The sequence below is a fragment of the Mixophyes fleayi genome, chromosome 6 (genome assembly GCF_038048845.1).
Source record: "Mixophyes fleayi isolate aMixFle1 chromosome 6, aMixFle1.hap1, whole genome shotgun sequence".
NCBI classification, from domain to species: Eukaryota; Metazoa; Chordata; class Amphibia; order Anura; family Limnodynastidae; genus Mixophyes; species Mixophyes fleayi.
This window is the reverse complement of record NC_134407.1, coordinates 211,868,046-211,884,989: the sequence shown is the minus strand read 5'-3', so window position 1 is coordinate 211,884,989 and position 16,944 is coordinate 211,868,046. Positions and strand designations below refer to the sequence as shown.

General features: G+C 40.6%; 1 protein-coding gene across 1 annotated transcript; it reads right to left on the bottom strand.

Annotated features, from left to right (window-relative positions):
- Positions 1-456: 456 nt before the first annotated feature.
- On the bottom strand, positions 457-7,168 carry LOC142159796 (uncharacterized). Its single transcript, XM_075214534.1, has 3 exons — positions 7,126-7,168; positions 6,923-7,046; positions 457-3,046 (listed from the first exon to the last, which is right to left on the bottom strand). The coding sequence occupies exons 2-3, from the start codon at positions 7,005-7,007 to the stop codon at positions 792-794; spliced, it is 2,340 nt and encodes a 779-aa protein (XP_075070635.1). The 5' UTR covers positions 7,008-7,046; positions 7,126-7,168; the 3' UTR covers positions 457-791.
- Between the last annotated feature and the right edge of the window lie 9,776 nt (positions 7,169-16,944).

The window sequence follows — 16,944 nt, the reverse complement described above, 5'->3', positions numbered from 1 at the left end:
TGTGACTTTGGGTGCATTTATGGGGTTGTATTAAATGCTGGAATTGGTTGCAGAGTTCAATCTGTTCCTTGTCACCATTACAGGGCATACTTTACTCTAAATCGAATGAAGTCATAGGGTTGAAAACAAAAGTAAACATTTCAGGTGTTCACCTTTTCATTTTCAGTTTGTCTTGAAGAGACTGCTCATAACGAGCCTGATGGACTTTCCTTGTTATCAACATAAGAATATTAAATGTAGCCTGGATTTAAAAGTAACTAACAACTAGGTACTAGTTAAAGAATTAAACAATGTATATTATAACTAGAGTGCATTGGCTTCCCTTCTGTATAGGGCAACTCTGTAACACAGGGCATGAATGTACCAGTTTTTGCTACACAAAGTATTTAAAATGAACACTTTATACAGACTGCATGAGCAGAAACAGAATCACACAGATCCTGGACACCGTATATTGCAAATGAAATGCCTGCCTGTCAAGGGTCAAACAGTTTTATAATTACCATAAGAGTGTGTATACAAATCCTATAATTATAAACAAAAATAACTTATTACACAGACCCATTCTATAGCAGTAATGATTTTGGTATCTATTAAGTAACTAAGTAACTATGTGGTACAAATCACAAACTTACAGCAAGAAAGCAAATAAAGCAGAGCTTCAAAACATTTCGTGAACACGACCATTTAAATAATCATACCTTCATTTAAAACCCTGAGCATTCTTATTTTCTAAACACAGTCTCACTTTTCCTCCAATGTGACTTGGGCGATCTTCAAGAATATTTGAGCTATTTATTAATATGAACGTTCTGATGTCTAACAAGAGATGTTTTACGGGAAAAACATTTCCCACATTCAGAGCAACAATATGGCCTTTCCCCTGTGTGACTTCTCTGATGTGTAATAAGATCTGAGTTATTGATAAAATATTTTCCACATTCAGAGCAAGAAAATGTATTTTCTCCTGTGTGAATTCTTTGATGTCTAATGAGGTATGAGCTAGTGTTAAAACATTTCCCACATTCAGAACATGAATACGATTCCTTCCCCGAGTGTATTTCCTGGTGTTTAACAAAATCTGAATCACTAATAAAGGATTTCCCACATTCAAAACAAGAATAAGGTTTCGCTCCAACATGAATTAACTGATGTCTGACAAGATTTGATCTTCTGCTAAAACATTTGTCACATTCTTCACAAGAATATGGTTTCACTCCTGTGTGAATTCTCTGGTGTTTAACCATAGCTGATTTTCGTTTAAAACATTTCCCACATTCAGAGCAAGAAAATGGTTTCTCTCCCGTGTGAATTATCTGATGTGTGACAAGATATGAGTTACTGCTAAAACATTTCCCACATTCCAAACAGGAATATGGTTTCTCTCCTGTATGAATTCTCTCGTGTGTAAGAAGTCTTGAATTACTGCTAAAACATTTTCCACATGCAGTGCAGGAATATGGTTTTTCTCCTGTGTGACTTCTCTGATGAACAACAAGTTCTGAGCTTGTGAAACAACATTTTCCACATTCAGAGCAGGAATATGGTTTCTCTCCTGTGTGAAATCGCTTGTGTATAACCAGATATGAGTTACTGTAAAAACATTTTCCACATAAAGTACAAGAGTAAGATTTAGGACTAGTGTGAATTCGCAGGTGTTTCATTAGATTTGAGTTACGGGTAAAACATCTCCCACATTCACTACAAGAATATGGTGTCTCTCCAGTGTGAAATCGTTCATGTAGCACCAAGTAGGAGTTACTTTTAAACATTTTCCCACATACAGAGCAAGCATAAGATTGATCACTTGTGTGGATTTTCTGATGTTTCATTAGATTCGAGTTACGGATAAAACATTTTCCACATTCAATACAAGAATATGGCTTCTCTCCTGTGTGACTTCTTTGATGCCGAACAAGATCTGATTTTTTATAAAAAGAAGTTTCACAATCAGAGCAAGAATATGGTTTCACTCCTGTGTGACTCTTCAGGTGTTCGCTAAGAGTTGCCTTCCAGGTAAAACTTTTCTTACAAACAGAACAAGAGAACGGCTTCTCTCCTGTGTGAATCCTTTGATGTCTGTTGAGTACTGACCTCTGGGTAAAACATTTCCCACATTCAGCACAGGGAAATGATTTTTCTGGATTATAACATCTCCCAAGTTCAGAGCATGAAACCAGATTATTCTCGCTATCAATTTCCTGATGATTACCTTCCTCAAATGAGTCAGATTCCTCCTTAATATGAGTAATCAAATATTGTGTATGATCGGTGGGTGAGTCAATGTCAGCATCTGTGAGATTTCCTTCTTTACATGACTCGGATTCTTCCTTAACAATAGCAGATGCGTATTGTGTATAATCGGTGGGTGTGTACGTGTCAGTGTTGGTGAGACTTCCTTCTTCACATGAGACAGATTCCTCCTTAATAAGAGTAGATGTATAATGTGTATGATCCACGGGTATATACATTACAGTGTCTGGGATATCGCTCTCCTCAAATGAGACCAATTCCTCCTTAATATAATTCGATTTACACTGTGTATTATCCGTTAGTGTATAATTGTCAGGATCAATGAGATGCCCTTTTCCACACGAGACAGATTCCTCCTTAATACGAGTAGATGTATACGGTGTTTGACCTGTGGGTGTATAAATGTCAGTGTCTGTGATATTTCCTTCCTCAAATGATACTGACTCTTCCTTAATATCAGTAGATGTAAAATGTCTATGATCTGTGAGTGGATAAATGTCAGCATTGGTGAGATGCTCTTTTGCACATGAAACAGTTTCCGCCTTAATATGAGTAGATTTATATTGTATATTATCCGTGTGTGTATAAATGTTGGTGTTAGTAAGATTCCCTCCCTCACATGAAGTTGGGTTCTCAGTAACGTTCTCCAGGCAGCTGGTCATGTTTTGTTCATTTGTTGATAAGTTCTTTGTAGTCTGGATATTTATAACCATACTGTGGTCCTCATTCAAACAATCCAGCGAAGAAATAGGGGTGTAAGGTCCTCCAGATATTTTGGTATCCTCAGTGAAATCTGTTGGAGATAAACAAATTGTGGTTAGACGCTATAAATACTAGAGTAATAAAGAGGAGAAAGGGCTCTTGCGAGTGACATTCCTGCAGAGAACATTTTGTAGTCTGTGGCTCTACTGACTGCTGATGCTACAGGTTGTAGGAGGAGAAGTTGTAGTCTATGGCAGGAGAAGGACAACTGCCAGCTCTCTGACTGTGACCATCTTCACCCGGTAATCTCCTGCTCTAGTCTCCCATCTCACCCCAAACCAAAATATCCTCTAACTCACACAAGCCAATAACACACAGTCACCTATACCGACTTCTCACAGACTGTTATTTACACCTGTGAATTCCTGCACTGTGTAAAACAATGTTGTACAGAAGAGGTTATTGTTACACCCTGAAACAATATAGTGCGCTGTATTGCCAAAGGCAAGTAAATTCCGCAAGAAACCTGGCACAACAGAGGTACACACACATATACGGGCACACAGTAAATTGCAATCATTAAAAACTCCTATTTGCATCATTAATAACCCCTCAATTCTACAGTATTAACTCTTCCTCAGCGGATTGTCATTCTGCCATCATTAACTCCTTCCACTCACTCCCCATAGCTCTGCTCCTCCATTTACTGAGAGAGGATCTGATATATCAGTTTCCCTGTGAGTACTGACATAAAAGAATCACTTGCTCTGATAGAAGAAAAGATAAAGGATGAAAGGATTTAACTATAACTAATAGCACAAGTCCCATACTGTGGAGCTAGGTGATAGTCAGCCTTTCATAGTGTCTTAGATAAAACTGATGGCCTTATAATCTATTAATAAAGCAGGAATATGTTGCACTACAGTATTTTTTAGCTTTCAAAGATAACAAAGATGCTGCTGTCTTGAACAAACTCAGTGGTAGCATCTGTAAGCAGGTAAAAATGTAGAAATCCTAGAGACACAAATTCAATTTTAGTTGGTAGAATATGGAAAATATGGAAAGCACTCTACCAAACCCATCTATCCACAAGACCTCCAGAATCCATTTACAACACTGTCACCTGTAGTAAAATTGTGACTACCTGAGTAGCCAGTATACCCATTTTAAATTACCTCGAAAACAGCAAATCTAAAAAGGCAATACCGAGAAATGCCAAACGCTGCCACAACCACCATTCTCTATCCGTATCTTGATCAACCTTCCCGTACAGAAATACGGCCAGAAATAACTTATTTTGAACAATAATCAGCGCACAGCGCCTTGTGGATATTACTGTAAATACAGAGAGTGTATTAAGTGTAGAACAATCAGAACATGTTTGTGTCACACTCGCATGATAATTACCATCTGATCTAAGCAAAAGGTGGGGAATAGAAATCACAGTGGAAAACGCTATTCTTTTGTTTGAATACCTAGCGTGGGTGTAGGGGTGGGGGCTTCATATGGAGGGTATTACTGTTTCCAGTGGAATCTATCACAATGATGAACCATGTATTGATTTGGGAATCACATATTACTGTGAATTGTCTTTAAAACCTAATTTTAGATTTTAGCCCATTTTACACTGGTCCCAGAACTATTGCCTAATGCTAACAATTAATATCTAATATTCCTGTGTTGGAAGCTCTACTGGTTTTCAAGTGGTGAGGTCTGACCTCCAGATTGGTCACCCTGCTCAAACATCTACTAGGATTGGTCCAGTATTTCAAGTGCATATTTGAATCTATGGCAGAGGTAGAAACCGGTTTTGGCTGTATACAAGGAGCACATGCTGCTGTATTCTGTGTGTACATTCCTGTATTCCGCCAAGGTGCATCATTACTACTACAAAGTCATATGGAAAAGTCCTTCTAAGAGTTATATGTGACCAATAAAAACTACTCTTCCTACAAGATCCTGCATGACAGCGAAAACTTGCTGTCACCCTGTGACTTACCAATAAGAGCTAACACTCTAATCTGTTCCCCGGCTCTCTTGTGTTGATATAATGAACCCAGCGCCTGAGTCAATGTTCTGCCTGTTACACTGAATTCCTGATCCTTAATAAACGGTCAGGCGGAATCAGCTACAGTCACCAGGAAAGAGATTCTGCAGCAGCTATACACAACACCTATATGTACGTGGTTCCAAGTGCCCATGGCAGCGACTACTCTACTACTGGTGCACAGTTGGCACTCATAGTGGGTGAGTGCCTGATGGCCAAGTAATACCAGTAGGAGAGGTCAGTAGCAGCAGGTCACTGTCAGTAAAGTAATCCTAGGATGAATAGGTAAAACTAATGATAAACAGCGACGGACATGGGGGCAGAGTAAGAGCACTTGTCACTGTATCACATGAATTACCCAAATAATGTGGATGGAGACATTTTTAAGCATACAATTATGTCGCTATTTCTTACAGAAGTGACAGGCTACAGTGATGTCACAAGATCCAAGAGAACTGATTGGCTGAGGGCCAAAGTGAGGTTACTAATTTCTAGAGAATTGATAGTCCGCTTGCCATTACTTCCTAGTGAATTCATAGGCTGTGTGCCTCAGTGATGTCACCAGATCTTAAAGAATCCCCAGAATGAATTTTGATATATACCCAAAGTGAGACTAACAGAATAAGTGGTTGAAATAAATTAGTCTGCAATCTTTTTTAAATCCCCAACCCCGCACAGACCAGCCAGTCATCCATCACAGAACAACCCAATATGAAGAGTGATGAAGCGAGACAACATTTATTTTACATAAACATTAGCTTGACACCCATTCTGGAAAAATACTGACTCCCTAATCTTTGTTATCTCCATGTCTTACTAATAACATTCATATAGAGTCCAATTTTTACTGGCCAGATAGTTCATACGCACTGATGGTCCTGAGCAACACCAGAGATCATCATTGGTACATTTGATCATTATGGTAAATTCTGCCAGTATAAATTTGTGTTTGCAAGTGCCGGATAGACCTTATAATATACATGTACAATCTTTGTTCTACCTTAAGTGCATTTTAACTAAATTGCCAACAGTCAACTCATGTGATGAACACAGATGAAGGACAATCACATCAACACTGGTAATTTGTAAAAACCCAATGTGCCTGAGAGCAATTCACATTCTAAGCTGGGCATTTCATGTGTGTTTTGATGTTGGCGAACCCACCAGTAAGGTATGATGAAACTGTACATTTGAAACAGAATTGACGTTCATTGGCCATTGTCACATGATTGTGCCAAGTTGAGGGTCGTCGCCTGTAGCGGCATTAACATTACTCTGTGTAAATACGACTTCTGTTTATTGAGATCAGATACAATAAAATCATCCTCTTGGCAGCACCCAAAACACGAATCAGTTGTACCACATGGTCCAGTAGTTTCAAACTGGGAATTTAACTCATCCCCACCCCAGTCATATGCTGCAGACTTTGTGTACAGTAGGTGGTTGCAATAGTTCAGTGTAGCAAGGACAAGGGTAAATTAAGTGTTCTTAAATATGTGCATACAGCTAGGTATACATATTCTGAACCAAGGTGGAGCCAATAGGAGAAGGTTGTATTGTCCTTTTCAATTCTATGTCTTATTGCTCTGCAGTTAGTTATGTCAGGAATGTAGATAACATCTAACCAGCTATTCCCTGTTATTAGTATAAGTGCTTCCAGCCCCGAACACAGGTAACTACTGAGAGGGAGTCAGTGACAGTTATTATATGACAGGAAGTGTCCTCACCATTCCGAACAATGTACAATGATAATAGCACATAGACTATTGATATACATCCCAGCAATGTCCTCTTTCTGTTAGTGTATGTGACTCCCAGATCCATCATCCTCACACTATATACATGTAACAATGTATTAATACACACAGCGATCAAATCTCCTATATACACAGACATGACTGGGATTAAACCTTCTCTTACCTTGTGATGTGAGGGGCTGGTGATTCTCCATCATCACGTCCTTGTAGAGATCCTTGTGTCCTTCTAAATACTCCGACTCCTCCATGGAGAAATAGACAGTGACATCCTGACACCTTATAGGAACCTGACACACACAATGATACAGTCATCACCCAGACACATCCCCTGGTGTTACTGTATAATGTCCCATTCCCAGCAGTCACCTCTCCAGTCAGCAGCTGGATGATGTTCAATGTAGCACACGTTCTCCTGACAGCTCAAACTACAAACAGAAAAAAACTTGATAAAAACAGTTACAAAATCTAAAGGCAGCATTCTCACAATGTAGACTCAGGAAACAAGTATTAGAATATAACAGATTCATATAAATTGTGTTAAAGCTTAAATTGTGTTAGCTCCATGGTTAAAGGATATATTACATCCTAGTGGTAATTAATGAATGTGATTTATCTTTGCGAGCCATCTTGGATCAGGGGGCGGTGTTACCCCCTGCTAACAGTTGTGTTAGAATCTGTATAGAAAGGAGCTCTGTTTGACCATGTATCAGTATACAATCTTTAACTTCTGGAAAGCTCGCAAACAGATGTGTTTAACTGTCCTTAGAAGGGCTACTTGAGCTAATAAAACAACATTGCTACGAGATCCTGCTTTGACGACTACTTACCTGCTGTAATTCCTGTGACCACAGCTTAGACCAATCTAATCTGTTATCCGGCTGCTCTGATGTTCGGACCTAGCATTCCAGTACCATTGCTTTGCCTGCTACCAGCTGCTATGGCCAGTGTGATAGGCCAGGGGGAATCATCCACAGCAACCCTGATCTGAAGGCAAGAGGTCAGGAGTACCAGCCCAGGTGCCCAGTAAGGGGGTACACTAGCAGCTAGAGTTACCCAGAAGGACGCAGTTCTAGGTGCCGCTAAGGAGCTTAGTGGTGGCAGACACCTACCGCAGTTAGAGGGCACATTTATATTAAACTCATATTTCGGCAAGCGGTAAGTTCCCTTTTACTTCTGATCCTAGATTCCTACAACCATGCCCTTAATTCTAACCAGACAGATTCTCACTTTTAACTCACCCCTTTATATACATCATGCTTGTAAACACAGCCCCCCACCAACATTGCTAATGTAGGTTACTCGCTTCCTTTCTAATTCATATCTCCTATCTAACCAATTTAAAACTTCTTTATTGTTCTGTTTCTGTTTTACGCCCATCTACCTTCCAATAACTGACCTCAGCTTGGGCATTCCCCACCAACTACTTTTCTAGCAGACTCCAAACATCCTGTAAATTGCACCAACTCCTCTCAGAGTGACAATAGTCTGCATATGTCTCAGACATTTATCAACAACAAATCTGTGCAGATAATGCAGTGGATTCTCAGAGACATGTTCAGTCAAGGTTGAAATTTGTTTATTATTTGGCCAGTTTAATAATCACTTATGAGTACCTGTGTTTTTAAAGCATAAAATATATTGGACCACTATTGGGTAGAGCGTATACACGCAAGTTAAATTTAGAAGGTACAATTAAAGGTTTTTTTCACTTTACTAGTACATTGGAGATTATCCCAATTTCTTAGACACCACAATTTCATCCAATCAGTTCTGGCAGCTGCAGGACAAAGACATCTGACACAATAATTGAACTGTCAGCTCCTGACTAGTTGGCCAGGGAACATGACCAATCAGGAGCTGTCTGACATTTCAACCCTTCTTCAGGTCCTTTAACTCTCTCAGACTGCTATAAGTCCCCTGTCATAGTAAATACAGGATCATGCTGCATTGGAGAAAAGGAGGATGACCACACCCTAATAGGGCAATTTATGCCACCCAAGTTATTTAATCCTCAAGAAAATACTTTTTCAAATTATTCTGTTCAGTGCCAGTTTAAAGTGACAGGAGTCATTTGGGGCAGGCTGGACTGCCGGTGATTTCACCACAGATATAATAGAGTGTAACACTTTGCCCCTGTCCTGTTATCTGGGGGAGGATAAATTGATGATTGCACCTGTACCATGTGGAATAGATAACATCTTATAATAAATGTCATCGCTTGACGTTACTAACCGATTAATCAGCAGCTGCAATGTCTCCTATTTCCCGTCTTCCATGTGTGTCAGAACCGGAAGTTGCGAATAAAGCACATCCTGCTTGTGCGTTCCAACAGACTCATTGTGCGTTCCAGCTGTGGGTTTAATCAGGCTTTCTAATAGTGATGCGTTGCACTGCTCTCCTTTGTGCCATTATAACTGAACTATAGAAGTAATTATATTGTTTTAAATATTCATTTTAGGTCCATAGTGGCTACAGCCTGCTCTGAACTCAGTGTTTTCTTCCGACCGGGCGGTAAGTGGAACGCACAGGCCGGAAGTCAGTCTGGAACGCACAGGCCGGAAGTCAGTCTGGAACGCACATACACTGCTGTGTTGAAACCTTCCTATTCAGAATACAGTGATAGAAGTATAGCATTGATACTTGTATTATAAACTGTTATTATGCATACTGCCCAACACTGAGACATGGAAATTCGGGACAAAATATTATTATATAAATATATCTATCACACTTATGTAATAATTCACTCCACATATAATACAGGTGGAGCAGACTATTTGTGTCACTATCCTGCCCTGTCTGATTATAATTAGTTTTAAAAAAAAGTTTCAGTGCCAAGAGCTCCCTTGTGATGTATATGTCCCTGTAACATCACTTACTGAGCATAAACTACCCCTTCACACCCTTCACCCCTTCCCACATCACCTCACGTTGCTCCGCACCACTGCATCCTTCCCTGGACACAACCCCACCCTTCCCCTGATCCTCCGTGCTGCTGCGCTTTCATAACCAATATTTAATAAATTTTTAGTGGCTCTACATATAGGTATGTCCCATGTAACAATGGGGCACTGTAAAATCCATCATAACATGCAAACTGGACTTTATTATTATGTAATTTTTTATATATTACATCCTACTAACTTTTTGTATTATCTTACAGTGCGGTTGTCAGGGACAAGTGAAGCATCAGAGTAAGAGGATTTATGTCACTCCGGTGCTGCAAGCCTCAACATGAATGTGTTAAAGCACAGCGGAACAGTTACATGAACACGCAGTTAAGGCAAAATAATACGTAGTGTATAGACGTACTTATTGCAGCCACACTAGAAAATAATGAATAAAGTTAAAGGAAGATCTGGGGGAATCAAATGTTCAACTGACTATGTTCTTCAGATGATGGGCCACTAATTATAATGAAGAGAATGTTATTGCAGAAGATCAAAAAAGCTGGTCTTTTGAATATGTTTTTTAGTCTGTTCACAAGGAAAGAAGAAAGGATACAGGATATAGCTTGTGTAGCAATAGCCTATACACACCATTAAATATTACTTATCTAACACAGGAGGAGAAGCAGTTACATCTAAAGAAGCTAAAGACTTATCAAGCACCTGACACAAATGGAATCCACTATTTTAGTTATGGTCTCCCCCATAACGAGCAGTGTCACAAGATTGGAAGAAATGGTACAGCACATGCCGTGCCAATCTTTAATAACATTATAAGCATGTGTCATTGGTAAATTAATTGAAGGAATTTTGAAGAATGTGGTTCTGAATTATTGTAGAACATAGTTTGATAACATGTTAACAACTCTAATGTAGCCCCACTGAATCCAGGGTCACCCCTACTTTACTCCATTACAGATTATGAAATGTGGGTTTGAGGTTGTTCTCTCCTTGAACATGAGACAAAATGAGTCATAAAAGTACAAGCTGGGTGGGTGGGAAATGGTATATCTTCTGTGGGATCTACTCAACAAAGGGGAGATGGACACTTTTCAGGGTTCTCCCAGACATTCTGGGGCTCAATTGCTTCCAAAATATGTTGCAGATGGTCGAATGATCCCCACCACCACCCCATTAGTCCTAAAAGAATCTCCACCAAAAGCAGAGTCTATAAGAGTAAGTTCTGACAAAGGATCTTCGGTTCATGGTAGTTCTGTAAATGATCGAGTAAAGCATAAAAAGGTCTATTTAAATCCTGTTCCCATGAATGGAACCTACAACTCTGTACTTTCACCACAGCTAATAGGATTATTGATCCAATTTATCAGAGCTGCAGAGCTAACTATGTAATCAGCCCTGCACAGAGATTGGTAGCAGTGATTCACACTAAATTATTGGGGGTATTGGTGTAGACTGCAAACCCTTGAATTAGAGGAATGAATGCGAACCTGAGACCCTGACTTGGCATGGAATTACCCAGAATAGATCAAGTGCATGTGGCTATTGGATAATAAATTGTAAAATGTAAGTACATGCTGAGTATTTTAGGCAGTCTCCATACCTCTAAGAGTTTCCAGTCCCACTGTCCTGGATATAGACTAACTAGAAGAAAACCACCAGTGGCCAGGGAAAGATAGATCTTTGGGCATCAGATGCATACGGCCTAGCTGTATTTTATATAGGTACTGACTGTTTAAACTAATGACATAAATAAATGTAAGAGGTTAAAATTGTGTTCCAAAGAAAGAATTGGGACAATGGGAGGAGTAGGATGTGAGATTGTGCAGAGCTTCTCTGCCATCATTAAAAGTTGAGCCAAACCACACACATGGGAAATTAAACCAGACTCAAAAGGTGCTTCAAATGTGGCATGGCTTTAAAACTCACACCAAGGAAACTGCTCACCAGCATGGTTGTAGGAGAATCATTGCTGCTTTCATTAGGCTCTGTCCCTAGCACCTGGAACTGCTTGCTTCTCGGTGGTGCTGGTTATTCTGGCCTTATCATCTTGACCACGATTGCTGGATAGCGGAAAGATGATTGACTCAAGATATTGCGTGTTCTTTGATCAATGTACTACCAGTGTGAGGGAGGGCTCAGCCCCCTCTACTCCATAGCTCAAGTAATTCTGGATGTGGAAATATAGGACCTCATTTAAAGCTAGGAGCAAGTTCAGCTGGGGTACAAATTTGCATCTGGCCATACCATGTTGAAATGCAAAGGGTACACATACAATTTGCACGCAGAAAAAATACTGGCTGCTTTTGCATTTAGCACACAAATCCTGGGCAGCTTATTTTACACTGTGGATTAGAGTGAAGCTAGGGTTTGGATTTGCACTTTTTTTTTTTTATACAATGGGCCTAATTCATCAAGTGACGTATCTGCCGTTTTTGTGTACCCATACGCTAAATTACCGTTCTCTTGCTCAGAACCAGCTCATATGACACTGAACGCAGCTACATCCAATTCATCTTCGTTTGAAAATGACACTTAATACAGCCTACGATTCCTGGGAGGGAACAGTGAGAAAGGGGCTTTCACTCATTGTCTATGTACAGTAAAGATGTGCCAAACTCCAGCGCGTGCAGCCACGTCCGATTCAAGCTCTGGGCATCTCAAAGGTCCTAATTTTTTTACGTATCTCTTGCTCCAACCATATAACATGTTTGCCAATAGGAGCAACTGTAAAAATGCATTTTATGCTCAATTAAGATGTATTACATGGGGAAAAATATATTTAAAAACATATATTTTATTTTTTTAAATTAAATTCTTATTGGGTTTTCCAGAATATACAGATTAAATATAATGCGCAATGAAATTCACATTACTGGTTGTCTCCTAATATATATATATATATAAAGCGAAATAGGGGTCTGATTCATTAAGGATCATAACTTGAGAAACTTCTTATTTCAGTCTCCTGGACAAAACCATGTTACAATGCAAGGGGTGCAAATTAGTATTCTGTTTTGCACATAAGTTAAATACTGACTGTTTTTTCATGTAGTACACAAATACTTGATAGCTTATTTGTACACTGAAATGTAAAGTTGATATCTGTGTGCTACATGAAAAAAACAGTATGTATAGTAGTTTTTCTCAAGTACACAGAAAAATGACAAAACAACAAAATATAACATATGTACAGGGGTTAGGAAATGGAAAAGAGGGAAGGTTCAAGGAAAGGAGAGGGAAGCAGATCCATTTTTCAAGATCCAGGAAACGATTCTCTATTAATCAGAAGTTCTAAATGATGAGCTCTGTTGATTTTAAAACTATATTAAGTTCTATGTAAGCTGGTAAGGGTGAAGATATAGATAAATATTCAGGAGAATCAATAAAATCCAACCATGGACCCCAAATGGTGTAATACATTTCAATTTTATCATCTGCCGAGAGAAGCATATGATCCATAGACCTGTAGAATTCCGGTCTTCTAAACCATTCCTGAATTGTAGGGGGTGACGTAGATCGCCTATGTAATTTCAGGAGGGATTTCTTAAAGTAAGACGGGCAAAAATGAAGAATCAGAAATCGATCTTCTCAGGACTTTTTGATTATATTTAACAGATGATATTAATTGAATATGCTTTTTTTTTCCTGTGCCTTCTTTTGCGAATGTATATTCCACATATGCATTGGACGTATCCTGCCGTGTCTTGTGCAGTAGAGCACAGCAGACCTACACCTGAATTCATCAGCAAACGTATCTTCAGATCCGTTCCTTGTTGAATTCAGGATGGCTCAGAGCTGATTTACGTGCGTTCTGGAACAAAGGCACAATGCACTCAGTATGCGTTCCTTTATGAATCAGGCCCAATATGTTCCTACAACGTCACTTACAATGGCCTGAGTGAGATTGCTGGCTTAAGGCAGCAATGGGCGGACCCGCCGCCTGTATACATTATACAGGCGGCGGGTCGTGGCATTGCCGCCTTAAATCCAGCAAACTCACTCTGGCCATTGTGACGAGATTCCTACTCACCGCCTTTTCTCCACTCGCAATTTACAGCAGCCGTACATGACAGGTATCGGATATACTGCCTATGTGAATCATAAGTCTATATTTCCTATTTCCTCCATGTCGCCCTTATAGTAATCGTCCTTTTTAAGTCGCTCTAACTATTGTCCCCATTACTGTATTTGTAAAAACATACCCCACCCAGATATATAATGTATGTGGTAATTTTTATCTTTCAGTCTCGTTATAGGGCTGGCCACTTTCTTTTTACAAAGAACTTTATCCAAAACTTTCCATTTTTGTTAACAAATTCATAAAAATTAGGTCTATTTAGCAGAAATAATCTTTAAATGTTTTTACATGAGATATATTGCAGTTTGCAGTGTACACCACACGTGCATACCACAGGATATTTCAGTAGATTTGTTTAGCCTCCATGTCGAGTACCTGTGCTCTATAGTAATGCATTGTCACTCACCGGACTGTGAGTGCCACTTCCCGTGTATTCAGGAACCGTGGCCGTCCGCCATCCTGAGGGGCTGCGCATGTGCAGCCCTTTCAAACCTTCAGTACCTGTTGCTTTTAATTGATTGGATGATCAGGCAACCCTCCCTATTTAAACCACCTGTGATCATTACCTGGTTGCCTGATCTTGGAGTCTCATTCCCCATGAGCCTCTGAAGGTGTTCCTGTGTTCCTCGTGTATTCAGCTCCTGCTGATTCCTGTTTACTGCTATTGTGGTTTCCAGACCACTTCAACTCTCCTGTGTTCATCGTGCCTGCACTCAGCTGATTCCTATCCGCTGCCTCCGTTACTTCTACAGAGTTCCTGCTCACTTCAACTCTCCTGTGTTCATCGTGCCTGCACTCAGCTGATTCCTATCCGCTGCCTCCGTTACTTCTACAGAGTTCCTGCTCACTTCAACTCTCCTGTGTTCATCGTGCCTGCACTCAGCTGATTCCTATCCGCTGCCTCCGTTACTTCTACAGAGTTCCTGCTCACTTCAACTCTCCCGTGTTCATCGTGTCTGCACTCAACTGATTCCTATCCGCTGCCTCCGTTACTTCTACAGAGTTCCTGATCGTCTCAACTCTCCTGGGTTTATCGTGTCAGCGCTCCGCTGCCTCCACCTCTACTACTGGATACCAGACAGCCTCAACTCTCCCGTGTTCTTCATGTTTCCAGTTCCACTTACTACTGCTTCCTGAGTATTGCTTCGTTCATTCTGGATTACCTGCCGTGCGCTGCACCAACCTGATTACCGCTTCCACCTTCCAGTGGTCTCTCCTCCTGCCGGCCTTCAGCCGTTCAGGTATCCCTGCACGTCTCTCTGACAGCCTGCTCTCCTGAACCGCGGTATGCATACTTTCCATTGACTTTGCTTGTGTATTGCATATCCATCTGGACTGAGTTGTGTTCTCCTCCGGAGCCTCCTATCCACTGAAGCTATTGTTACCATTGACTGTGTTTCCTATTGCCTGGATAGTTATTGTGACTTTGTATACTTAAGCAGTGCTGGTCAGTTATCGTTGTATTGTGGATATCATCGTGGGATCAAGTTCTGTGTGCCCCGTGTATACTCTGCTTTACATTCATCTCCTCGTGCCCCTCCTCACATATATATAGCAGTGGTACAACTTGCTGACGCAGACCACTGACTCCTGTTCCCTGTTTCACCAGTTTCAAGTATCCTCTCACATAAGCAGTGGTACAACTTGCTATACGCAGACCGCTGACTCTCACTACCTCCTCGCTACTCCTGGACTTTCCACCTCACTATAGCAGTGGTACAACTTGCTATACGCAGACCACTGACTTTCCTCACGTTCCCTTGTACATCTGGTTCCTCGTGTACATTCATCTACTCATTACCAGTTGCTGCTAGTCATAGACTTTGCTCGAGCATTCTCTCACCATCTGCTGTTTCTCATGTTCCGTTGTCACCCTGCTACCAGAGAACCATACTACCAACTATATTACTCTGGTAAGTCCATCATCTGGTGATATCCTGTGCAAAGACTCCTAGTGCCCGTGACATGCATAAGCTAAAGGTATTTAATAAACATGTGTATATATATATATATATATATATATATATATATATATATATATATATATATACATACAGCGATCAGCCACAACATTAAAACCACTGACAAGTGAAGTGAATAACACTGATTATCTCGTTAGCATGGTATCTGTCACAGGGTGGGTATATTAGGCTGCAAGTGAACAGTCGGTTCTTGAAGTTCATGTGTTGGAAGCAGGAAAATAGGCAAGCGTAAAAATCTGAGCTAATTTGATAAGGGCCAAATTGTGATGGCTACGACTGAGGCAGAACATCTCCAAAACAGCAGGTCTTGTGGGTGTTCCCAGTATGCAGTGGTTGGTACATACCAAAGGTTGTCCAAGAAAGGACAAATGGAGAGGAGGTCATGGGCGCCCAAAGCTCATTGGGAAGCGAAGGCTGGCCCATCTGATCCAATCCCTCAGAAGAGCTACTGCTACACAAAATTACTTAAATAGTTAATGCTAGCTATGTTAGAGAGGTGTCAGAACACACAGTGCATCTCAGCTTGCTGTGTATGGGCTGCGTACCCGCTGCCCGGTTATGGTGCCCATGCTGACCCCTGTACACTGCCAAAAGTGTGTATAATGGGAATGCGAGAGCCAAAACTGGACTAGAAGCAATGGAAGATGACCTGGTCTGATGAATAACATTTTTATAAATCATGTCGAAGGCCGAGTGCATGTGCATCATTTATCTGGGTAAGAGATGGCACCAGGATACACTATGGGAAGAAGGCAAGCTGGAGATGGCAGTGTGATGCTCTGTGCAATGTTCTGCTGGAAAACCTTGGGTCCTGACATTCATGTGGATGTTACTTTGACACATGACATAGCACATAGCTATACATTGTTGCAGTCCAAATACAGCCCTTCACGACCAAGGTATTCCCTGATGGCAGTAGCCAGGTTCAGCAGGATAATGAACCCTGCCACACTGCAAAAGTTGTACAGGAATGGTTTGAGGAACATGACAAAGAGTTCAAGGTGTTGAATTAGCTCCAAATTTCCAAGATCTCAATCCAATCAAGCATCTGAAGGATGGGCTGGAGAAGCAATTCAGAGCCATGGAGACCTCACTTCGCAACTTACAAGATTGAAAGGATCTGCTGCTAACATTTTGGTGCCAAATTCCACAGGACACCTTCAGAGGTCTTGTGGAGTCCATGCCTCGATGGGTCAGAGCTGTTTTTTGTAGCACA